Source organism: Rhinichthys klamathensis, unplaced genomic scaffold, assembly GCF_029890125.1.
Source record: "Rhinichthys klamathensis goyatoka isolate OS25496 unplaced genomic scaffold, OSU_Roscu_1.1 h1tg000274l_1, whole genome shotgun sequence".
Classification (NCBI taxonomy): Eukaryota; Metazoa; Chordata; class Actinopteri; order Cypriniformes; family Leuciscidae; genus Rhinichthys; species Rhinichthys klamathensis.
Window position 1 is genome coordinate 1,450,008 of NW_026606793.1, and position 27,322 is coordinate 1,477,329.

Consider the following 27,322-nt stretch of genomic DNA (forward strand, 5'->3'; position numbering starts at 1 on the left):
GAGAGGATAGTTGACACTTCAGCACTGCGTAGTCTTGATGATCCACCCGGAAAAAGAAAATCCTCCGCTATACCTTTAAGGCCCCGCCTCCATCTCGTGTCTCGAACAACAATCAGGTAAACTTGTGTTCTCTCCTCTCTAATGGCCTGTCCACACGGACACGGGTATTTTTATAACCGTGACTTTTTTTACGCGGTTCGGCCGTTCGTCCACACGAAAACGCACTGAAACCGAACATTTTTGAAAACCCCTGCCAGGGTGAGGAGTTTCAGAAACGCCGGTTACAGTGTTGTCGTGTAGACAGTGAAACCGGGGTTTTTGCGCTTCTGATTGGCCAACGTGGCTTTACGGTTAAGGGTTATATCGGCTCGGCTGCAATCATATCTATATCTCCGCTGTAAAGTGGATGCGCCTTTAGAGAGAAATGCACCTTTCATATCATATCAGCCTAATCAGCCGGTATTTGCTTTCGATTCAAATTTTTTCGTTTAAAAGTGGACATTTCAAGCTTTATATAGAAATATTCATCATGTATGTGAGGCTATACACTGTGTTTCAGTTCATTTTTGAGACGCGCTCCAGTTCACGCCACGGAGACCATGAAGCGCGCCCTGTTTGTTTTATTTTATTTTACAAAAGCACAACGTTTTCTTGTTATTGTGAGTTTACAAAAATAAAAGTAGCTACTTGCGACTGATGCATTATTCTTTTCTGTATAGGCCTATGACCAGAAAAGATTGAGTAGGCCTATTTCAAGTTGTTTCCACTGTGGATAGGAAAATGCAAGTGTTCGCGCCGACGCCTGCCATGCAGTGCGCGCTGCACACTCCGCACACGCACTTGGATATGCATTTATCTAGGTTAAAGTTAGAGCGAGCTGCCATGCCAGACGGATAAGTTATTTTCATGTTTAACAAATCAAATCATGCATTTTCTACCTACCGCGAGTAAGCGCTGCACCAGTTTGAAAAAGGTAAAAGCATAACGAGCGTAACGAGCGAGAGGCCCCACACTGGGGGATGCAGAGATGTTGCTGCGTCTGTTATTATTAACATTTCTGATTGTTTAAATGACCAGCCCTCGGGGGTCCCCTTAAAATGCCTGGCTTGCCTGCCCACTGTTGTCCAAAAAATTGGTGAAGGGGGCCTTTGAGACATCCGTGCCCAGGGCACATCATCGCCTTAATCCGTCCCTGCTTACTGGTTATGCGCATGTGCAGACTCAGTTTTTTTTTAACAAAAGGTACATTTTCATGTGTTATAAAGTAATTTCCCTTTTAAAAATGCCAACTACCATATGAATATTTGTACGGTCAGTCAGCTGAACAAGAATAACTGAAAGTTTCAGTTACTAAGGAAAGGTGTGTTTTACCAGTCAAAGATGAATATTTGATGATAATTTTTTACTTTTCACACCGTTTTAAAAATAACAACAGTAGTCCACAGTATAGGTAGCTACTCATAACTTAGAATTGTGTTATAATTGTATTTCATTTAATATTAATCGACATTCTGTGATCGATTCGCGCAACGGTAGCATTTTCACCGGCGCTGTACAGACCGATCGGTTAATGACATCAAAGTACCGCGAGAGCATTTCAAAAGCATAAGGAACCGTCTGCTCTCTATTCGCTCTGATGTCATACTGATGATATACTCTGATGTCATTCACCGAATCGGTCTGTGCAGCGCCGGTTCAAGTTGAACAAGCCTAAGGTAAACACCTTCCCATAATCAACGGGAGCGTGACATCGACGTAGCGCGCGTAGTGCAAATAGGGTTCGGTGGGAAAAAATTCTAAGGTTCGGCAGAAACCGAACCCTGTTAAAAAGCCCAATATTCGGCCGAAACCGATTCCTGGATTCAGTGCATCCCTAATATATACACACATATTTTTGTTTGTTCATGTTCAGATTGCATATATGCAATCTGAATATGAACAACAAACAAATAGTGCAGCAAGAAGAGTAAACAATTGTGAAAATTGTCTTGTGCAAAAGACAATGGGGACTGAGCATTAACCGGATGGGTTTCAATGCTGATCAGAACTTGATGACAATCACATTAACTACGAAGCATCTGAATGTTCAAATGCAAACAGAAAAGCAACGAATCTCCTCTTTATGGGACTTTTTAAAACATTCATATTGGATTAGCAGTTCAAAAGTTATTAAACATTTAAGAACAACAGAACTTCTAGGTCTTTAAGGGATAAAATAGCTAAAATTATATTTAGTTTGGCCTGACAATCAATATGAACATTTCTTAAACCTCCCTCCACTTTTGAAAACCAAAAATGAAACTTTTGCAGCCATTTCATAGTTGAACTGTTTATCTAAAAGTGATGAAGTGCTTGAATGTTTCTAACATGAATGTTCTCCAGCATCATGAATGAATGAAGAATAAACACCAACCTCTTTGTTCTTCAGGATCTTCAGTGTGTTTCATTCTGCAGGGTTCTGGATCACTCATGTTCTCACTGTCCTCTTTAATAAACTCAGTCTTGGCAGATTTCAGCTCTTCCTGATGCTTTCATGCTCGTCTTCACTTGAAGCTGATGGGAATTTACAGCATTTGTTGGGGAATTGCTGTGGGAGGGGCTTCAATGTCCATGTGACTGATGTGGGAGGGGCTTCAATGACCATGTGACTTATGTGGGAGGGGCTTCAATGACCATGTGACTGATCTGGGAGGGGCTTCACTGACATGCCCAAAGCTGATCTGACCAAAATAAAAAATATATTTTGTTTGTTTTGGGGCCAATTCCACTGAATGGGTGACATTTGCTTTCTGTAACTCTTCAAAATTAAACTTTATTTTTGTATCTTTTTTCAACACTGAATCTAACACTACACATATTTAACTATTAAAAATGTGTATTGGTCAATCTCAGGCAACTTTATTTAATTTTTTACAAGGTTTCTAAGCAGAAGATGGACGCATGTTTTCTCAGTCCTGTTACCGAAACTCATGTGCCAAATTCCTTTGTTTCCCCCACAAGAAAGTATTTATTTTAAAGAAATTGCTGGTTATATGTTCAAATAATTGATATTTGTGGAGAGAAAAAAAAAAATCACTATATTATAAAAAAACACAAATCCATTTTTTTTTTCATTTTAAAGAAGACAGAAGCCTCAAGTTTGTATTTTTTTTAATATAATTTAATTTATCAAACAATTGTATAAATGATGGACCAAACAAAACTGATAAAAAACAGGGGTTTAACATTATTTAAAAAAATAAATAATAATAATTAGTAACATGAATGAACACTTGGTAACAGGATTGAACATTGGGTAACAGGAATGAGTGTCCATATGTGTGTGTATGAGAGAGAGTACATGACTGTGTGTGTATTAGATTTCTGTGTTGAAGTGATGTACTAGTGCTAGTACATTACAGCGAAGGAGATGGAAAGAGAAAGACAGAGAGAGAGAGAGAGAGAGAGAGAGAGAAGAAGGGGAGAAAAGAGAGGTTTGCAGGTGTGTTTCAGAAAGGATGCCATGGGTGGATGTTTCTGGCACCGGCATAGTATGAGTTCTCTCCATCTTATACAAAACAGAAGAAAGACAAAAGGTTTCAGTCACTTCGTGGTGGACTGGCTCCCTGGAAGTATGGTGTTCACATTGTACAACTAATGCTAATGTCTACCCTTAAATGTTAAAGGTACAATATGTAAGAAATTTGTAATAAAATATCCCAAAATCGCTTTTGTTATTGTAAGAGGCTAGCGACCCCTAGCGGCGAAAAGTAGAAAAGCGAATAGTATTATATCAACTAATATTTACAGTATTAAATCAACAAAACAGAGGACTCTACTCACTCCTGTTACTTTAACTCACCCCTGTTATTTTTCATATAAGTAACAGGAGTTTTTAAGCAAAAAGTGATCAAATACATGGCTTATGGCCACATAGCATACATGCTAATAGCATAAGGACACGGAGCAAACTCTAAAAGTTAATATTTTAAAAATAAAATCTAAGAAATAGGGTAACAGGACTGAGTGAAAACCCGGGGGCACGACTAAATGTGTATTTTATCTCAAATATTAGATAACATGTTTTTCTCTCATGAAAAAATAAATAAATTTAAAGCATTGATTGGATACAAAGTCACACAACAATGCAAAAAAAAAAAAAGATTTCTGAAGGATTTTATATTTCATGGTAAAGTTTAGAGATAGAGAGTGGGGACACGCAGAAAATAGTATTTTTTAGTGTTCTAAGTAGTTTTTTTTTTAAAGTTTTTTATTATACATTTTAAATTTGTAGTTAGCTTAATGTGCAGGACATTTTGCTTAATAATAAAATGTATTTTAGAGTTAATTTTCATGCATTTTTATACATATAATGTCCCGGGGACAGAAATGTCACCCTGTCGGTGGAATGGCTCTTTTATACTTATTGATAACAGAATATAAATATTGTAATAAAATTATTCCAAATATAAATAATGGTAAGACAAATAATTCAATGCATAAAGACAGAAATAAATGTACATATAGTAGCCAACAAATCCCCTCAGTCTGCTGACACAATGAAATGAGCTTTAAGTGTCAATGTACAGGAGATCTGAAGACATCAGCATAATAAATGAGGTGAAAACAGGAACTATTGTCATGAAATAAAGAGTGTTTTCAGCAGATCTGTTAATATTGATGATCCTCAGACTATCAACACTCACTCAACAAGCCATTCAGGATCATCAGCAGATCATCTCACTTTATTCTGAGTGTTTTGCTGTTAGAAACACATTATTTGAGTCAGAATACATGATAAAAGCAATACAGATTGTTTCAAAGCAGCTTTACAGAGATAACAGAGAAATAATGCAACACAGTTTGTTTCCAGAAGAAAATAGCCAACAAGTCATATGTTAAAGTCATAAGTTAATTTCTTCTCCACCTGAATGTGCACTAATAATAATAATACCAGATACACTTTTATGGTGGATAGATGCACTTTAATGATGGATAAATGCACTTTAATGATGGATAGATGCACTTTTATGATGGACAGATGCACTTTTATGATGGACAGATGCACTTTTATGATGGACAGATGCACTTTTATGATGGACAGATGCACTTTTATGATGGACAGATGCACTTTTATGATGGACAGATGCACTTTTATGATGGACAGATGCACTTTTATGATGGACAGATGCACTTTTATGATGGACAGATGCACTTTTATGATGGACAGATGCACTTTTATGATGGATAGATGTATTTTTATGATGGATAGATGTATTTTTATGATGGACAGATGCACTTTTATGATGGATAGATGCACTTTTATGATGGATAGATGTATTTTTATGATGGATAGATGTATTTTTATGATGGATAGATGTATTTTTATGATGGATAGATGTATTTTTATGATGGATAAATGCAGTTTAATGATGGATAGATGCACTTTTATGATGGACAGATGCACTTTAATGATGGACAGATGCACTTTAATGATGGATAGATGTATTTTTATGATGGATAGATGTATTTTTATGATGGACAGATGCACTTTTATGATGGATAGATGCACTTTAATGATGGATAGATGTATTTTTATGATGGATAGATGCACTTTTATGATGGACAGATGCACTTTTATGATGGACAGATGCACTTTCAAGGGAATAATGGGCAATTATGATTTTTGTCATAATCTTGCAGCTCTAGATTAAGGAGTCATTTTTACTCAAAACTAATGGTTGGGATAGATTCAGCACCCCTAAAAACCCCTAGTTAGACATCTCAAAAGCCAATTTTGGTAAAAAAAAAATCATTATTTTTACCCAGGCCCTCTGGGCACCCCAACTTTGATTGCCTCTCCAGGCGTTTCCCCGAGGATTTGGCCGTGGATAAATTTGGAGGTGTTACTAGACACGTAAAGGAACACATGGTAAAAAAAAAAGCTATTGGTAAGACATTTTTTTGCAGACTGGCAATAAAAATACCTAACTTTCCCTAACTATCACTTCAGTTCTAAAATAATAATAATGGATGGAAGGCTACTAGTAAAGCTGAATCTGCGTGGCCCTGATTGGCTGCCCCATACGCGCATGCGTTGGATGCCGATGACGTCACCGGTCGCGCGAGGCGTGAGTTTCAGCGTCGAGTCTTCAGGTGAGGAGAGCAGTTCACGGTATTTATCATATTTACACACCCACCACACACACTTTATACAGTTTGATTAAGCGACAGGCTCATTTATGTATTGTTTTCATCGACACAGCGATACTTGTGCGTCTTTTCTGGCGTCTTCCTCCTGAAATACACATTTAGTGCAGCAGCAGCGAGCCTGAGGAGAATATGTGGAGTTCATTCAGACCTGAGCGAGTGTGTGTTCGTTTGTGTGATTGTTTCAGTGTTTGGAGTGAGAACTGTTACTGGATGTCAAGTTAAAGTTTGAGATCTGTGAGGGACATTTATGGTAATCGATTCCAAGTGTTGCTGTGGCCATTTTCATGTTTACCTTGTTTGTTTGTTTGTCGACATTTATCTTTGGCAGGCAGATTACAAAAATTGATGTAGACACTTTATGTTGCCCCTGTATGAATAATGAACGTGGAAAATGTCAAATACATGCATGGGGATATAGATAAATATTAATGAAGTTTGACACGTAAACGTTACATTTTCTTTATTTTTAAGAGTTTTATGATCATTGTCAGTTTCTTTACAAATATGTAACATGTTAATGATGGAATTACTTTATTGTAATTAATAGTTATGAAGTCAAACTATATTTAGAGATCTCCTGTAAATTGTCACTTAAAGCTCATTTAATTGGTGTCAGCAGACTGAGGGTATTTGTTGGCTAATATGTACGTTTATTTCTCTGTTGTTTATGCATTTAACTGTTTTTCTTACCATTATTTGGAAGAATTAAATTATATTATTTTCTATATTTATACCTGTATTTTAATGAAGAAGCAGAATAATGTTAGGATTAGCAATACAAATAATTAATGAATTGACATCAGTTACTGTACAATGAATAGATAGACAGACAAATGCTGTTGTTTATTATATAAACAAACTTCAGTAATTTATATTTTTGATTTTGGCAGATCAGCTCCTCCCACACTGAATCACATCATCAGTGAAGCTCCTCCCACTGCAATCACATCATCAGTGAAGCTCCTCCCACTGCAATCACATCATCAGTGAAGCTCCTCCCACTGCAATCACATCATCAGTGAAGCTCCTCCTACTGTAATTCCCCAATAAATGCTGTAAATTCCCATCAGCTACAAGTGAAGACGAGCATCACAGCATCAGGAAGAGCTGAAATCTGCCAAGACTGAGTTTATTAAAGAGGACAGTGAGAACACGAGTGATCCAGAACCCTGCAGAATGAAACGCACTGAAGATCCTGAAGAACAAAGAGGTTGGTGTTTATTCTTCATTCATTCATGATGCTGAAGAACACTCATGTTAGAAACATTCAAGCTCTTCATCACTTTTAGATAAACAGTTAAACTATGAAATGGTACAGAGGGTTTGAGACATTTAGGGCTGAAACGATTCATCGAGTTACTCGATTACAAAAATTCCTCGAGGCAAAAACGAGACATAAACTGATGTTTAGCTTTGATGTTTTTAAGAAGTAAACGTATTTACATTCAATTGCAAGAGAGTATAGCCTAAAAAAAAGAACCCCTTCACACACACATGCGCGCATGCACCCTCATCCTTCTCATCCTTTGGCGTTCCCTTTGTTCCGTTATTAACTTTACTGACAGAAGCTTTATTGGCGGCTGGCCCTTTAAGAGCAGCCGCTGCTGACAGAGACAGATCTCACGCGCGCATCATTCTCTCACAACTCTTTACGTCCATCATGAGACTGCTCTTATGAAGGTACTCGACAAACACATTTTGGCATAATTGTGCGTGTTATTGTTTGTTCAAGCACGAAAGAGAACTCTATTCTGCTGCTTTCTGTGCGCACCATACTGGTGCGCGTCTTTCTGTGAGTGTCGGTGCGGGATCCGTGTGTGTCACAGTCAGGACATTTACAGGCAGCGCGCTCTCTTTTGACTTGTAGCGCATGAATGGCTAAAAGCATTCGCACAAATAAGAGCGGGATTGCGTTAACAGCCCTAATTTGTTTATTTCATATAAAATCGCAGCATTTTGCGTCATATAATCGCATAGGCTTCACGATTACGATATATCAGCACTACTATATATCAGTCTAAAAGTTGGTGTCAAAATATGGCAGTATTGTGTATTTTAATGTTCATTTCATGTTATGTAATTGTGTCATTGATCAAATATATTTAATAGTTCTCACTACAGAAACATGGAATTTTTGCCTATAATGTTTACAAAATAATAACTGGAAGATCAGTGTAACTCATTCATTGAATGTTTCAGGGACGTTTAATTAATTTATAAAAATACATAAATGATTGTAATATTTTATAACAGTTGTCCGTTACATCTGGGATCATTTTTATCTCCATTCATATTTCTCTCTTTGAATTATTTAGATTATTTTGAAAATTCGTTTTTCTTTCATGTCAGACCCGATGGAAGTGGAGGAGGAGAGAGAAGAACTGAGTGAAGTGAAGGAGGAGAGAGAAGAACTGAGTGAAGTGAAGGAGGAGAGAGAAGAACTGAGTGAAGTGAAGGAGGAGAGAGAAGAACTGAGTGAAGTGAAGGAGGAGAGAGAAGAACTGAGTGAAGTGAAGGAGGAGAGAGAAGAACTGAGTGAAGTGAAGGAGGAGAGAGAAGAACTGAGTGAAGTGGAGGAGGAGAGAGAAGAACTGAGTGAAGTGAAGGAGGAGAGAGAAGAACTGAGTGAAGTGAAGGAGGAGAGAGAAGAACTGAGTGAAGTGAAGGAGGAGAGAGAAGAACTGAGTGAAGTGAAGGAGGAGAGAGAAGAACTGAGTGAAGTGGAGGAGAAACATCATGTCAAACCTGGAGGAAAACCCTTTAGCCCAAAGACTAAAAATAATTTTTTAAAGAAAAGAAGAGCAAAGAAATCTTTCACCTGCACTCAGTGTGGAAAGAGTTTCTCAACAAAACAAGATCTTGAGCGTCATATGAGAGTTCACACTGGAGAGAAGCCGTTCTCATGTGATCAGTGTGGAAAGAATTTCTCAAGCAAACAAAGTCTTGAGCGTCATATGAGAGTTCACACTGGAGAGAAGCCCTTCACATGCCATCAATGTGGGAAGAGTCTCACATCCAAACGAAGTCTTGAATGTCACATGAGAGTTCACACTGGAGAGAAGCCGTTCACATGCAATCAATGTGGGAAGAGTTTCAGCCGATCAACACACCTTAAAAGTCACATGAGGATCCACACCGGAGAGAAGCCATTCACATGCCATCAATGTGGGAAGAGTTTCAGCCGATCAACACACCTTAAAAGTCACATGAGGATCCACACCGGAGAGAAGCCGTTCACATGTGATCAATGTGGGAATAGTTTCAGCCGATCAACACAACTTGAAAGTCACATGAGGATCCACACCAGAGAGAAGCCGTTCACATGTGATCAATGTGGGAATAGTTTCAGCCGATCAACACACCTTGGAAGTCACATGATGATCCACACTGGAGAGAAGCCGTTCACATGTGATCAGTGCGGGAAAACATTTCTTAGCACATCACACCTGAAATCACACCTGAGAGTTCATACGAAGGAGAAGCCGCATTCATGTTCTGTGTGTGGAAAGAGTTTTTCATGTCTGCAATATTTATATACACATCAGAAAATACACACTGGTGTGAGAGAGTACATGTGCTTTGAGTGTGAGAAGACTTTTATTACAGGGAAAGATTTAAAACTGCACCAGATAATTCACACTGGAGAAAAACCTTACAAGTGTTCACACTGTGACAAGAGATTCAGTGTGTCATCATCTCTGAAAACACATGAGAGGATCCACACTGGAGAGAAGCCGCACACGTGTGATCAGTGTGGAAAGAGTTTCTCTACTAAAAGTCGCCTGAAGCGACACATGAAGATCCATGCAGTGGAGAAACCACACCACCACAGTCTGAGATCACAGTAAGTAGTTCATCATTATGTGCAAAAGTTTTTTTTCACCTTCGGTTCCAGTTGTGTTTTCCACTTGAGCCTGGTACGGCACGGCTAAATTACAGACTGTTCTCTGCCCTGAACTCTCAGCACACATGGCTAACAGTTTTTATAGAAGTGCATGACATGAATCAAACATAATGAATTCAGTTTTGATAATAGAAAATGAACACAAAAACACCAGTGCTTACAGTTCCTCAACAGTAGTCAAGTAAACTGTTCAAAGTGCAAAATACCACAAAACTAAGTCTAAAACGCACAAATAAAATATAAGAAAAGCAGGTAAAGAGTGCACATGCGCTGCTAATAGGATTTCAGTGAACAAGAAATGAGTTGATGGATTACAAGAACAATTCGTTCACCTTAAAGATTTGTTCAAAAAGAACGATTAATTCACAAATGTAACATCGCCATAGTGACATCGCCACTCAGGATTGGTCACTTGTCTGTTGCCTGGCTAAGCGACGCAAAAGCAATTTGAGCAACTTAAACACAAATGAATAATAAAATTAAAAGAAATGTCCGATAATTTCCAATAACATGGTTCGTGTGCTCACCATGCACCATTCATTTTCAGATGTGTTTTGTCCATATAAATGTTTTTGAATGGAAGCAGCTTGAACTCGAGCTTAGATAAACCCCCCAGTTGGACTAATAATGCTTGGATGAGTATAGTAGCAAGATGGCTAAATTATGCAGGTGGAGCTGGGGAGGTGGAGGGACGCCAGAGCAGCTGATGCCAGAGCGAGGTGAGCGACTGCTTATGTGCTCCGGCATTTCATTGAAATATTAGACGAGTTCACTCCTCCCGAAATGACATTGTGAACTTCAGTAATTGTTTATTTTCATGATCGGTTTCAGCAATTAGTTCTTGCAGCCCTAGTTAATTTAAGTTTGTTTTGATCATCAAAACTCAGCTTTTTAAAGGTTCGAATCAGTTGAACCAAGTGCTTTGTAAAAAATGATTCACTGTTTTAAAGCGTTCGAAACGCCACATGCTGGTCAGAATAGTGTAAATACAACAACAACTCAGGCCACACATGCATAAAAACACCTTTTACAAACCATTGCAAATGTGTTATTGAAGGTAATCAAGTAAGGTTTAATGCCCGACGAGGTGTCCATTGTCTGGTATTAATGGACGACGGCGAGGCCTGTTGTAGATTTTTCCCTAAACCTAACTACTCCCCTGTCTTAGGATGAACCTGGTTCCCTTGACACCTGAAAATATTATACTCAGTTGAGTTACCTCTGAACGCTTGAGTTGACACAATCTAACCTTGCCTAAGAGTCTCACAAAGAGTCGAACGACGTCTCGTCCCTTATCGAACACTATCACTTGGTAATAAGGCCTCTAGTGTTCTTAACTTGCCCCACACTATCACTTGGTAGTAACGTCTCTAGTGTTCTTAACTTGCCCCACACTATCACTTGGTAGTAAGGTCTCTAGTGTTCTTAACTTGCCCCACACTATCACTTGGTAATAAGGCCTCTAGTGTTCTTAACTTGCCCCACACTATCACTTGGTAATAAGGCCTCTAGTGTTCTTAACTTGCCCCACACTATCACTTGGTAATAAGGTCTCTAGTGTTCTTAACTTTCCCCACACTATCACTTGGTAATAAGGTCTCTAGTGTTCTTAACTTGCCCCACACTATCACTTGGTAGTAAGGTCTCTAGTGTTCTTAACTTGCCCCACACTATCACTTGGTAATAAGGTCTCTAGTGTTCTTAACTTGCCCCACACTATCACTTGGTAATAAGGCCTCTAGTGTTCTTAACTTGCCCCACACTATCACTTGGTAATAAGGCCTCTAGTGTTCTTAACTTGCCCCACACTATCACTTGGTAGTAAGGTCTCTAGTGTTCTTAACTTGCCCCACATTATCACTTGGTAATAAGGTCTCTAGTGTTCTTAACTTTCCCCACACTATCACTTGGTAATAAGGCCTCTAGTGTTCTTAACTTGCCCCACACTATCACTTGGTAGTAAGGTCTCTAGTGTTCTTAACTTGCCCCAAACTATCACTTGGTAATAAGGTCTCTAGTGTTCTTAACTTGCCCCACACTATCACTTGGTAGTAAGGTCTCTAGTGTTCTTAACTTGCCCCACACTATCACTTGGTAATAAGGTCTCTAGTGTTCTTAACTTGCCCCACACTATCACTTGGTAGTAAGGTCTCTAGTGTTCTTAACTTGCCCCACACTATCACTTGGTAATAAGCTCTCTAGTATTCTTAACTTGCCCCACACTATCACTTGGTAGTAAGGTCTCTAGTGTTCTTAACTTGCTCCACACTATCACTTGGTAGTAAGGTCTCCAGTGTTCTTAACTTGCCCCACACTATCACTTGGTAATAAGGTCTCTAGTGTTCTTAACTTGCCCCACACTATCACTTGGTAGTAAGGTCTCTAGTGTTCTTAACTTGCCCCACACTATCACTTGGTAGTAAGGTCCCACCGAAAACACGGATACAAGGTAGAGAAGATTTTGGCTTAACGATTACTTCATTGTTAATCACAGGTTCTAACCTAGTCATCTGTCTAGTTTCATTTCCCATATATGTTATTTATACACACAGTCAGGGGTTTGACACACACACATACATTCATCTAAAGTACAGAATGTCTTTCAAACATTAAGTAAAAGTGAATGAGACAGATTTCTCTCTTTACTGACTTATAAGAGCCAAAGCATCTCAAGAGAAGAAGAGAAGAAAAGTGTCCAGTTTCAAAGATACATGAAAGTGTATCTTGTGTTTGCATGGAACTCACTCAACTTAAGTCAACTTTATTTATAGAGCACTTTCAAAACCACAAGTGGAACCAAAGTGCTGTACAGAAGGTATAAAAGAAAAAAGTAAAAACAAAGACATAAATACAATGCAAACATATGACATAAAAACGTACAAAGCATTGTCAAATGCTAAAGAGAACAAGTAAGTTTTAAGCGCACTCAGAAAAGCACCCAATGAAGGAAACGTTTTTACAGACAGAGGAAGTTCATTCCAGAACCTAGGAGCTGCAACAGAGAATGCCAGATCACCTTTACATTTTAAACGGGATCGCGGAAACATGAGAAGCAATTGATCATTAGGGCACAGAGATCTACTGGATTGACAGTGGCTGATTAAATCAGTAACATACTCAGGTGCTAGGCCATGCATAGACTTAAAAACATACAACAACGCTTTGTATTGAATTCTGTATCGTATGGGTAACCAATGTAATTTAATTAAAACCGGAGTAATGTGCTCTCTCTTTTTAGTACCCGTTAAAAGTCTGGCAGCTGAGTTCTGAATGAGCTGCAAACGGGAGAGAGAAGCCTGACTCACACCCAGATACAATACATTACAATAATCCAAACGTGATGATACAAAGGCATGAACAACCTTCATATCGTCAAAAGAAAGGATAGATTTCAATTTAGAAATTGATCTAAGATGGAAAAAAAATATTCTTAACGACAGCATTGATTTGCCGGTCGAATTTAAGCTCAGAGTCAAAAATGACACCAAGGTTCCTCACGCTAGACAGTTTTTTCCCAGGAAACAACCCCAGGCAGTCATCATCCACACAGCCCTTATTTCCAAATAAAATCATCTCGGTCTTATCCTCATTTATTTGGAGAAAGTTATTCGCAAGCCAACACTTAACTTCGGCCAAACATGCATGAAGAGACTGAATGGCACATTTATGCCCATGTTTCAGTGGTAAATAAATTTGAAAATCATCCGCATACAGATGATACTGAATCCCAAATTTCTCAAAAATCGAGCCTAGAAGGGAATAATAAAACTGGATCCAGTATAGAGCCCTGTGGAACCCCACACACGAGGGGCAACAGAAGAAAAATAATCCCCTAAACTGACTGAAAAGGTCCTATCCTTCAAATAGGAAGAGAACCATTTCAGGGCTAAGCCCCGAATACCAACCTGATTCCTAAGACGATCAACGAGAATGTTATGATCAACTGTATTAAATGCCGCTGTAAGATCTAACAAAAGCAAAACAACACGGTTTCCAGAATCAACACCTCATAGGATATCATTAGAGACCCTCAAAAAAGTAGATTCTGTACTATGACCTGTACTATGAACAACACTGGAATCTATCGGAAATGTTATTCCTCATTAAAAAGTCATTAAGCTGTGCATGCACAATTTTTTCCAGTATCTTCAAAATAAAAGGCAATTTTGAAATCGGACGAAAACTACTCATGTCAAAGGGGTCTAAGCCGTTTATTTTTAAAAGGGGCTGAATAACCGCATGCTTAAAACTAACCAGAACACCGGATGACAAACTAGTTTTTTTTTGTAAAAAAAAAAAAAAATGTATTTAACCTTTATTTAACCAGGTTTGTCTCATTGAGATATAAAATCTCTTTTTCAAGAGAGACCTGGCCAAGATAGCAGAACAAATTAGATCACACAATCATAAAACAAACACAATCGCAAAACAAACACAAAAGAGGCAAAAGACAACTCAAGTACATTTCAATTTAAATAAAAGTGTCATTAATTAAAACATTTGCCCGTGTGAATGGATTCCTGTTCTATAGTTTTAACATAACCTAATTAGAAACTGTAGTTTAAGTGTTTTCTGTAGTTCATTCCAAGTAGAAGGTGCAAAAAACATGAAAGCCTTTTTGAACAACTCTGTCCGGGCTTGAGGTGTCAATGAAATCGTTTTCTGGGACCATAAACCATAGGTGCTCTGTGCAAAAGAAAGAAATTCAGATATGTAACTTGTAAGCCTGCCTATAATGCCCATATATATAAAGATATAAAGGTGAGTAAGCCGGCGATTTGACAGAGAAGGCAAATTCACTGAGGAGTAAAGTGTACAGTGATGAGTGAGGGGTCTGCAATTAGAAATAAATCTTAAAGCTCCATGAAACACAGCATCTAACATCTGAAGATACTTTGATGGTGCAGTCATATACAACAGATCACCATAATCAATAATAGAGAGAAATGTGGCATCGACTAGCCTTTTTCTAGCAGAAAAAGTAAAACAAGATTTGTTCCTAAAGAAAAAACCTAGCTTCAATTTCAACTTTTTTACTAGATTCTGTAGATGAAGCTTAAAAGAAAGGTGATCATCAATTAAAAACCCTAAATATTTATAAGATGAAACTACCTCAATTGTTTTACCCTGATCAGTAACAATATTCAGGTCTAACTCATTTTTCCTTGCGTTTGAAAAAAACATTACTTTGGTCTTCTCTGCATTAAGCACAAGCTTTAATTGATAAAGCTGTGCTTGCACTATATCGAAACCAGTTTGCAAGCATTCATACGCCTTCCTAATTGTAGCTGCACAACAATAAATAACCGTATCATCTGCATAAAAATGGAAAAATGCATGTTGGGCATTTTCCCCCAGACAGTTAATATAAATAGTGAATAAAAGTGGCCCCAGAATGGAGCCCTGTGGGACCCCTTTACAGATTGATAAATATTTTGATGTTAGGCCATCAACTTGCGTAGCTTGAGTCCTATCAGCGAGGTAGTTGATAAACCAGCCCACAGGTGCTGAGAAATACCTTTACTGATCAGTCTCTGAACTAGTATGCTATGGTCAACAGTGTCAAATGCTTTGGACAGATCAATGAACAGAGACACAGTGTTTCTTATCATCAAGTGCTTTGACTATATCATTAATTACTTTTATAGCAGCAGTGGTAGTGCTGTGTTTTTTCCTGAAACCAGATTGATGCTTAGATAAAATTGACTGAGCATTTAAATACTCTTTTACTTGTTCACTAACCAAAGATTCCAACACTTTGGCCAATGCTGAAATTATAGTATTCATAATAGACAGAATACTTGGGCCAATTGAATCAAGTACCTTCTTAAACAGAGAAGAAGGGAGCACATCACCAGGAGACCTGGTGGGCTTCATATGAGCAGTTATATCATTAAGCTTCTGCAAGGAAACAGGCATACAACTGTTTAATTGGTTTATAGGGTCAACAGAAGCAATAAAATCATTGCCAGCAGATGAAATCTGAGATCTAATTCCATCAACCTTACCAATAAAAAAGTTTAAGAACTCTTCACACATGTCAGCAGAAGGAGTGAATGAAGGCAGGGCTCCAATTTCGGCGCGGGTAATAATAATAATAATAATTCATTACATTTATATAGCGCTTTTCTGGACACTCAAAGCGCTTTACATAGAAGGGGGGGAATCTCCTCAACCACCACCAATGTGCAGCATCCACCTGGATGATGCGACGGCAGCCATATTGCGCCAGAACGCTCACCACACACCAGCTTACTGGTGGAGAGGAGACAGTGATGAAGCCAATCAGTATATGGGGATGATTAGGAGGCCATGATGGACAGAGGCCAAGGGGCAAATTTGGCCAGGATGCCGGGGTTACACCCCTACTCTTTCGAATGACATCCTGGGATTTTTAATGACCACAGTGAGTCAGGACCTCGGTTTAACGTCTCATCCGAAGGACGGTGCTATTTTTGACAGTATAGTGTCCCCGTCACTATATTGGGGCGTTAGGACCCACACAGACCACAGGGATAGCACCCCCTGCTGGCCTCACTAACACCTCTTCCAGATAACGCATATGCGCAAGGGTATTGCGCATAATTCTAATCATTCCCGCAGTTTTTCCATTTATAATGCGGGAAATTCCCGCAATCGTAATCCACACAGATTATAAAATCAAATCATTCTTTTAACAACTATCTGCCAGACGCAATTTCACAAACAACATGAGTGTTCAGCGGTGCTGCGTCTTCTATCTCTTCTCTCAAAATGTGTTGTGCAAGGCATGCATCAAGCGCAGCGGCGATAATACACACTCGCGTTCAGGAGTCGGGACATGACGGATATTCACTTGCACAATCGGGCCAGCAGTGCATCGTGACTGAAGTTTACCATTTGCACGTCTTTTTAAGTCTTACCAGTTTAAACATTAAAGCGATTTTAAACTAATCTAGAGAGATTATTTTCTATGCGCACATTCATAGAAAATCCGCCTCAAAAACAGCTGGCCAGGAACAAAAGTTATTTTTCGCGGATTATATTGCTTTAACACGCAAAATTGTCAATTTTGGTCTTTGTGAGTATACTCTAAACATAGTCGGTTTTGTCTTTAATAAGCATAAAACACATGCCAGTATAATGAACACAGGATCCGTGCACTAGCTCTTAAAGTGACGGCAGCCATATGTGTGTGTCATTAATTTTGTTGTCAAAACAACAAAAGATAGCTTTAAGTTAAAGGAATCAGGATTAATAGCCTATGTATTTAATTTATTCAGGACTAAAATACTACCCAGTGTTATTTTCCATTTGATTACTTAATTCAGTTTCTGTAGGCTATATGAATACTATTAGACCTATTCAAAAACTTTTCTCTTTATTTGTCTTTTTATTCTATTGTATTTATTTGTGCTACTTTTTCAATTTAATTAAACAATTTAAATCAAGCTTCCTTGTGTTGTGTAAATTTACAACCCCATTGTAAAAATGCAATGAGCGCAAACATTTAGGCAAGGTAAATGTAATAAGTTTGTTTGGAAAAAAATGCTTTTCCCTTTCTCCCCCTCAAACAAAAAAAATCCCCCCCATGAGAATCATCTAAGGGGGGATTTCCCCCCCATTTTCCAAAACGAAATTCAGGCCCTGGAAGGAGTAGCAGTATGAAGTACAGCATTTACAGTAGAGAAAAGTACTCTAGAATTATTACAGTTTCTGGAGACGATGTCAGAGAAATAACATCATCATCAGTATTTCAGTATCATCAGTACATCATTCAGTATTTCTGACATCTAGTTGTTGCAGCCCTAGTTCAGTTCAAGTTGGTTTTGATTAAAAACAATTGAAGAGAAATTGTTTGTTGCTGTGGCTTCGACTGGGGCTTTGTTGCTGTTAGTTTCATTTTAATGGACTTTTAGTTTGTTTTCTCAGTCACATATTCTCCTTTGTCTTAGTTTTCCCGCCATTTGTTCTGCTCAGGAGTTTGTAATTTAAACCATCATTTGCCTTGTATTTAAGTGGCAGTCTTTTCAGTTCTCATTTGTCTGGTCACATTTGCCTATATTGTTTGTATTCCCTTCTGAGTGAATTATTAAAGACATTATATCTGATCTTCATCTTCATCGTGTGTTCCTTGCAACCGTTGGTGACACAGGATCAATGTCACTATTATTATTGTTATTTATTAGTTCTTGGTGCTTATCGTAGAATCTGAAATATTTATTGGTCACCTCTCATCATGCATATTATAATTTTTGGCAGAACTACCAGAAAGCATCTGGAAGGAGAGGACCGAGAGAACTCCAGAGATCCAGAACCTGCAGAATAAAACATCATGAAGAACAAAGAGGTTGGTGTTTATTCTTGATTCCTCATTCATTCATCATGATGAAGAACATGCTGATGCTCACCACATTTACATTGCTTCATGACCAAACTAGTGACTTATAACATAAATTATCTTCATGACATTAAAATAGATCATAATCGTGCACAGCAGTTGTTGACCAGATTTGATGGGATTAAAATGACTATTGAACTCATCAGTGATCTTGACTTTGAGCTTCACTTTTCATTTCACATTTGAAATCTCACTTGATTTAATGTTTCTTTTAGACCTGATGGACGTGAACAAGAAAGGAAAAACAGAAGCCAATAAATCTGTCTCCTGCCCTCAGTGTAAAAAAACGCTTCACATGTAAATCAAGTCTGAAGATTCACATGAGAGTTCACACTGGGAAGAACACATGAGAGTTCACACTGGGAAGAAGCGGCTCAGGCTTTCTCTCTGAAATCACATCTGCTTCTCATTCTGAAGAAAGAGCATTTAACTGTGATCAGTGCGGTAAACAGTTTCATTGGGCTTCAGTCCTGAAGAAACACCTGAACATTCAGATTCATTCATCATATTACAGCAGAAAAGACACGACGGTGTGTGTTATGAGAGACATGAATCTGATGTTAATTTTTAACTCGTTCTTCATCAGAACATCTAGTTTCTCTTCCACTTCTACTCTTCCATGCAAACACAAGATATACTTTCATGTATCTTTGAAACTGGACACTTTTCTTCTCTTCTTCTCTTGGGATGATCTGGCTCTTATAAGTCAGTTTTAAGAGCCAAAGCATCTCAAGAGAAGAAGAGAAGAAAAGTGTCCAGTTTCAAAGATACATGCAAGTATATCTTGTGTTTAAAGAGAGAGATCTGTCTCGTTCACTTTCACTTAATGTTTGTATTTGCTTAAAGTAATGATTGATTAAACTCTTTACTCCTTTTTATCAACACCTCATTGTTATTGTCCGTTTTTATTTTCTTTCCAATTTGGCTTGAATAATTTTAGTTCTGAACGTCATGAAGTATCCTGATATGATTGCTTTTTGAGATTTCCATGTTTTCATTTTCTCAATAGAGCTTTTAAATGCCTAATAAATTATATTTCACCCACACATGACTGACACTGAATGAAATTGCTGTCCGTCTACATTATTAACAGTTTCACCCTTGATATCCATTTCAAAGAGTTTGTTCTAGTCAGTTTGATGTTTCATTCACACCATGAGGCTTCATGAAGTCAGAACAATTACTATGAACTTTAAACAAGACTGTTTTTACTAAATAAACTGAAATTACTGTCTCTATCTCACCACAGCAGCTGGAATAAAGAGAAGTGGCGTGTAATCCTTGTTATTTGTATTGGTGTTTTGAAGAAAAAAACATTTACTGCCGATGACGTCATCAATAGCAATGTTTTATCCATGTCATTATGCAGCTGACACTCGGACCCTGAAGTTAGGCACGTCATGACTTTCCAGGTCGCAGGTTTGGGTTGCTCGGCGCCAACATGTCCAGAACAACAACTCAGTCAATCTCCAATAATGCCAGTGGTTCCTTAACCTGCAACCCAGAAGACTAACACACACACACCAACACACTGCTTTTCCAAGGTTGGATTTAGCCAGGCTCAAAGTATAAACAGTAGAGTCGTCTCAAAACATCAAGCTAATATTCTTTCTCTCAAGGATAGCTAGATGTTAGTCTGACTGAAGTAAGACTTTAACAAAGAAATGGTTGAAGACCTTTCTCAAGCACAAAACAAGTCCCTATTTCATTTCTGGAAGCCGGGCTAAATAAGCAAGCACTGTTACTGCATTCAGATATCAAATACAGACATTAGAGAATACACGAAAAGAACATTTCAGTAATCACACTGGTAACTTCTGTAACAAAGTAAAATCTCACAAGCCTAGAGAAGTCATTCAACTCATTTAATACTTAGAAGGAAAAATATTGATTAATACCTTGATTATAATTACTCATCATTGCATATAGATTGAAGCAGCAGTGGACTCCAATCCCCCGCCCCTTTCAGCACACTGTTGTACAGAAGAGGCCGTAAAAGCCTCTCTCACAGTTTGAGGTTACGCACCGGTGTACCAACACATCCTCATCCTTTGGCGTCATATAGGTGACGCCATATGACATTTCGTCGAAATCTTACGCACATGACATCCTTTAGCGTCAATATTACACGCACTGTTATGGGTAGGTTTAGGTCTAGGGTAGGGGTACGGTTATGACGCCTTGGGATCTGCGTCTCATATTGACGCTAAAGGATGCCATGTGCGTAGGATTTCGACGAAATTTCAAAAGCGTCACCTGTATGACGCCAAAGGCCCATGAGAACGGGCTGGGTTATGCAGGAGTGGCGGCGTTAAAGCCTTTCTCCCAGATAGAGTTACCTTTCCTTCTTATACCCTGAGCAAAGCATTGTTAAACTTGAGTGGAATACCAACACCGAACCTTACCGACAGGAAACCAAAAGATGAGGCAAATGGGTAGTGATCAAGAGGAATCTGTATATATTTTGCTTTGATCTGAACTGACAAATTAGACATTCCTGTTGGTTGAACACGAGTTAATAGATATTAATCAATCAACAGTGTCCTGTGCTCACCACACACCGACTATAGGTGGAGAGGAGAGATTTGGCTATAGGGTGATGTGTGTAGGGCTGTAACGGTACATGTATTCGTATTGAACCGTTTCGGTACGAGGCTTCCGGTTCGGTACGCATACAAACCGAACGATTCCTTGGACCATTTTTCCTGCAGACAAAATTCGCGCTGGCGCGATCACCACAACGTTGCGCAACATCAAATGGCAAACGTAATGAAAGCGGAACGAAACTGCGCTACTCATTATGTGCTTCACGGATCGTTTATCAGTTCGGACCAGCAACATCTGTGCAGCGCGAGCCGATCTCGATCAAGCGACACTGTTACTACACAGCGCTAAGAGATCCAGTAAAGAAAACATTTGAATTCGCCACTGAAGTAATAACATCGCTGCGAGATCTAGTGAGAAGCATTCACATTTCTCTGTTATTAACCGTAGATCTCTATCAGATCAAACAGCGCTGACGTGGACACCAGGAGAAATATTGTGCTGTGAATGAACTAGTAATACTTTACGTCCACAGACCAGCAACATTCACCATGGATTTAATATAGTAACACTAACTGTAACCAGTTTGGCTGGAATAGTGAAATGCTTCCAAGTACTTCACACATCTTTTTCCAGCACTTATTAAACTCAAATATTATATAAATAAATATATGAAGAGTTCAGATGCAAAAGCCTCTAAGTGCCATTTGAAATTTTCTTCTAGAATGATCATTTTTATGAAGCTTGTATATTTAAGTTCAGTAATTTCACTCAAATGACAATTAATAGGTAATCTTCATTGCCATTTAAGTGAAATTACTGAACTTAAATATACAAGCTTGATAAAAAATAAAGAAAATTTCAAATGGCTTTTGCATCTGAACTCTTCATATATTTAAATGTTATTTTTAATGTGATGACCAAAACATTAGTTGTTCATCCTTCAAAGATGACGACCATTTATAAACCTGAAAGTTTCAAGATGTAGGAAAACTCACACTTATTTAAAAAATATTTTTTCTTTTAACAAATAGGAAATTTCTCTGGCATTTCTTACTTTTTGCTGTATCGAAAACGTACTGAACCGTGACTTTAAAACCGAGGTACGTACCGAACCGGGATTTTTGTGTACCGTTACACCCCTAGATGTGTAACTTACACAGAAGAGACTTTGTTGCTCAGCACATGAAAATAAACTACTTACCGTGATCTCAGACTGTGGTGATGTGGTTTCTCCACTGTGTGGATCTTCATGTGTCGCTTCAGGCGAGTTTTAATAGAGAAACTCTTCCCGCACTGATCACACATGTGCGGCTTCTCTCTGTTGTGGATCCTCTCATGTGTTTTCAGAGATGATGAGGAACTGAATCTCTCGTCACAGTGTGAACACTTGTAAGGTTTTTCTCCAGTGTGGATCCTCTCATGTCTTTTCAGATGTTGTGACAGACTGAATCTCTTGTCACAGCAAGGAAAGTTGTCTATATTCTTTAAATAAAACTTTTACTTTATTTTATTCTTTAAAACAGACGGATGACCAGCAGCATGTATTAGTACTGTAGCAGAGCAGTTTTACTCACACGAGTAAAACACAATTTTTTTACTTAGAAAACTTAGAACCGTTTTTTCTTTTGACAAACCTACATTTCAAATTATACCTGAGGTGTGTAATAACAACCACAAGGGATACACATTGATCCCTAAGCTCCGGGTACAGTGCAAACATGCAATAATCAAGAAATCAAATCTTAGTGTAATCTTTGTGAGGTCAGAAAACAAAACTTTATGTTGAGTGATCCAGATAAATCTTTATGCTAGAAAATATCATGGAAGTCAATAGCACTTTAAACATCCAGCACAAAATTAAAGAGATGAGCTTAGCGTGCAACTGTGTAATAGTCGAAACATCCTATGTAAGATTGCCATATCGGGTCACGTTTCTGTAGTTCTAATGAGGACAATTCCACTTCCAACCTGTAGGGCGACCGCAGAGGAAAAGTTCCTTGGTGTTGCTTTAAAGTCTGCACAAAAAGAAATTCCACCCCATCTACGTTCTAAAGGCGTGTTATGAATCTATTGTGAACAATTCACACATGCAGATGTTCTGACCCTGTAATGTTTAATAAATATTTTGTAACTGGATTGAGTGAAAATAAAAACTTCTCTCTGGTGCCATGCAGGACTTGTTGGTACTTCTGTAGCATTGTGACAGTAGTTTACATAGTTTTATGGCTTCCTGATGACAACCACACAGTACACTAGAGGATGGATACCCAAACCCGGGTTCGGACACATATTTTGAAATGACGTTCGGGTTCGGGTCGGGCTCGGTCACGTCGGCGCAATAAGGCATTGAACATTTGAAATTTAAAACAGCTTATTATAATGTTTAACTGGATGCAAATGTTTGTTTTTGTGATTAAAATAAATTTAAAATATCACCCTAACATCCAACTTCATGTGTGCGGAAATTTGTTTATGTTGCTGTGACAACGCGCAACACGTGTGTGCATAATATTGCATATTTGGCTACATGTGGCTGGCAGCGCAACGATGGAAGACGTTAAAAAGAAGTTGGCCTCAGGAGATTTTAAAACCAGCCTAAACATTGAAGGATGGATTATGTGAATAGATCCCATGTTACAGTTTTATTAGCCACACAGTTTGAGAAAAATGGTAAGAGTGATTTCCATTTCAATAAGCTGCATATGTGTTACGTTAATGTTTTGTTCTGTTAGCTTTGGCAATTTTTGGTAGACCTAGCTTTGTTCATTTAATTTCAATTGGCTATTATTGTATTATTATATTGTTTGGGCCTCTTGTGCGCGCCTGTGTTAACATGCGCTTTGTTGGCCGTGTGCGGCGCACGCAGGTGCGTTGCGCACATCTGTAAACATTTTTTTTCATAGAACATCTTTTATCATTACACAGTGCGTTTAGGCCCCATTAACACATTTGTCCCCCAGAAGAACGTTTCTTACTGTACGTTCACACCGCCGCCGACTTGAGCGTCGAAGAAGCTCTGGCCGCCCTGTCAAGGACGCTTGTCAAAAAGTACGGGGAAGCTTGTTGACGCTTTGAACGCTCTGACGTTGCAGGGAGAATAGAAGTGTCACAACATGAATGTAATAAACAGAAAAAAACAAGCAATCCATTGAAGAAACCTTTTATAATGACAGCATTTTTATAACCGTTTTGGTCACATTTGGTCGGGAAAAAAAGAATAGTTGGCTATTATTATTATTATTATTATTATTTGCGGTCAAATCGGTGTCACCGTGAGCAAATGAATTGCATTCCCGCTTTAAAACGAGCGTTCGTAAATATTTCAAATAAAAGTTGCGCTCATGCGGTCCCTATAAGCAAACAACGTTGTGTCATAAATGATAGGAAAGGAAACCCAGCAACGGCGATTATTAGCTTCTCTTCCATTTTCTCGGAACTAATGTTTTGGTAGGAACGAAAGTTTACATCGTATGTTTTTCCGGAATCAGCCGGCGCGAAGGACGTCTATATTCCGATTGGTTGCTGGCGTTTTGCCGCTGCTTGCCGCTGAACCGCGTCATAGCTCATTACCATAAAGTTGAGCTTCTTTCAACTTTCTGATTGACGCTCAAAACGCCCAAAACACGACGCCGATGGATTTGACGCTCCTTGCAGCTGAGAAAAGCCAGCTTCCATTGAAAATGAATGACTTCCGGTAGCTTTGGAAGCTCAAGTCGGTGGCGTTGTGAACGTACAGTTAGGATTTTATGAGACATCAAAAACAACAGCAGACACACTTTTTCAGCTTTTAAAAGACGTTCTTCTGATGAGATTCGCCCTGCCAGTCAATAAATGCAGAGGACAGTGCTATGACGGCGCATCAAATGTGTCCGGTATTCGAACAGGTCTGCAGGCTCGCATGCAGGCGCTGGAGCCTCGAGCACAGTACATCCATTGCACCGTACATGTTGTGAATTTGGTTGTGCATGATGTCTCCCGAAAACATTCCTGCATGTCGCAACTTTTTGACAAATATATACGTGACCTGGTCACGCTCATCAGAAATTCACCAAAGCGCCTGGTTCCAGGAGTTTTCAAGACGACAAATCTTCATCTCTTAGACCTCTGTGCCCTACCAGATGGACCTTGAAAACGGCCTCGTTACAATCCATTGCATCCAACTACAGTGTGCTGCTGGAATTTCTGGAGGACCTGTCTGAAAAAGAAAGGGGAGAGGAAGGAGGGAAAGCAAACGGTCTTCTAACGCACCTGCTAAATTTTAGCACTTTTTTCTCCTTGAAACTCATGCTGAAATTCTTCTCTCGCATGGAAACAGTCAATGTTGCACTTCAAAACACGATGTTGAAGATTTTGTAACCGGGAAGGCCGACTGTAAAGACATTATTCAGTTCTATGGGGATGATATGGATGGAAGCAGGCTGACATTGCATAGAGACATGTGTTTGGACTTGGAAAAACAGAAAGGTGTTCATCTTGCAACTTTTCAAGATGTATATGACTTCATGAAAGGAGATGGAGGCAAGCACTTGAGAACGTTACTACCAGAAGTCACAAAGCTTTTGAAACTGGCTCTGACTGTCCCTGTAACATCTTGCTGCTCAGAGAGGTCATTTTCTGGGATGCGCCGACTGAAAACGTATCTACGGTCAACAATGGGACAAGCCTGACTAAATCACATTGTTATAATGAACTCTCACAAAGAAGTGGCTCTTCAGCAGGACCTGGACATCATCGCTGATAATTTCATCAAGCGCACTGCTGTACGGAGAGACAAGTTCCTCCTGAAGAATTAACCACAATGGTGAGTCAACAAATCAAATTTTTACTGTGTGGACATGTGTGACATTGATTCTTAATTTCCCACGAAGCTGATCGCGGTTACGTGTCAGTTAAACTTTTCATCTCCAATCCTGTCTGTATTTGTGAGAAGTGGTGATGTCCTGCGTTGAAAGATACGGCTTTATTACCAAGTAAATAGGTGTGTGTTCGTGTCTGCCGCTGTTCATTTCCTAAGGTTCTGAAATGCAAACATTTTTTGACAACTTTTTTTTTTTAAAGGATATGCGCCCATCAGCACCCACGGAGGACAACATAAATCGGCGCCTATGTGTGGATCCTCTCATGTTTTTTCAGATGTGATGACACACTGAATCTCTTGTCACAGTGTGAACACTTGTATGGTTTTTCTCCAGTGTGGATCCTCTCATGTGTTTTCAGATGTGATGACCGACTGAATCTCTTGTCACAGTGTGAACACTTGTAAGGTTTTTCTCCAGTGTGGATCCACTCATGTGTTTTCAGAGATGATGAGGAACTGAATCTCTTGTCACAGTGTGAACACTTGTAAGGTTTTTCTCCAGTGTGGATCCTCTCATGTGTTTTCAGATGTGATGAGGAACTGAATCTCTTGTCACAGTGTGAACACTTGTAAGGTTTTTCTCCAGTGTGAATTCTCTGGTGCAGTTTTAAATCCTTTGCTGTAGTAAAAGTCTTCTCACACTCAAAGCACATGTACTCTCTCACACCAGTGTGTATTTTCTCATGTCCATGTAAATGATGCAGCCGTGAAAAACTCTTTCCACACACAGAACATGAATACGGCTTCTCCTTTGTGTGAACTCTCAGGTGTCTCTTCAGCTCTGATGCACTAAGAAATGTTTTTCCGCACTGATCACATGTGAACGGCTTCTCTCCGGTGTGGATCCTCATGTGAATATTAAGGTTTGCTGATAGACTGAAACTCTTCCCGCACTGATCACATGTGAACGGCTTCTCTCCGGTGTGGATCCTCATGTGAACATCAAGATGTTGTTTGGTGTCGACACTCTTTCCACACTGACTGCAGTTGAAAGATTTCTTGGCTCTTCGTTTCTTTAAAAAATTATTTTTAGTTTTTGAGCGACTCAAGGGTTTTCCTCCAGGTTGGACATGATGTTCCTTCTCCACTTCACTCAGTTCTTCTCTCTCCTCCTTCACTTCACTCAGTTCTTCACTCTCCTCGCTCTCTTCCATCAGATCTGACATGAAAGAAACTCATTTTAAGATTTTCTAAATAATCAAAAGTTCAATAAGAGAAATATGGAGTTAATGATGATTAAAATTATCCCAGATGTAACAGACAACTTCTATAAAAAAAATACACTATGTATTTTTTATAAATTAATTATACGTCCCTGAAACTTTCCATGAATGATATACACTGATCTTTTAGTTATTTTTTCCACAAATCCCATGTTTCTGTAGTGAGAACTATTAAATATGTTTGATCAATGACACTTATCTAACGTATAAACATTAAA

General features: G+C 38.8%; 2 protein-coding genes across 5 annotated transcripts in view; one reads left to right on the forward strand and one right to left on the reverse strand.

The window, feature by feature from the left end:
• Positions 1–18,813, forward strand: part of LOC130102555 (gastrula zinc finger protein XlCGF57.1-like) — a 192,232-nt gene extending 173,419 nt beyond the window's left edge. For 3 of the 4 annotated variants that reach the window (XM_056268508.1, XM_056268507.1, XM_056268506.1), the window contains 2 exons: positions 18,338–18,425; positions 18,692–18,744. In XM_056268508.1, the coding sequence (XP_056124483.1) occupies positions 18,338–18,404 (67 nt within the window). In that variant the 3' untranslated portion in view covers positions 18,405–18,425; positions 18,692–18,744. Of the gene's footprint in view, positions 1–8,541; positions 10,037–18,337; positions 18,426–18,691 lie in introns of all 4 variants that reach the window. The other variant, XM_056268509.1, reaches the window with a different exon arrangement.
• The window catches only part of LOC130102550 (zinc finger protein 271-like), a 39,641-nt gene extending 12,606 nt beyond the window's left edge, over positions 1–27,035 (reverse strand). The window contains exon 1 of the mRNA XM_056268501.1: positions 26,131–27,035. Within this exon, the coding sequence (XP_056124476.1) occupies positions 26,131–27,035 (905 nt within the window). The remainder of the gene's footprint in view (positions 1–26,130) is intronic.
• Between the last annotated feature and the right edge of the window lie 287 nt (positions 27,036–27,322).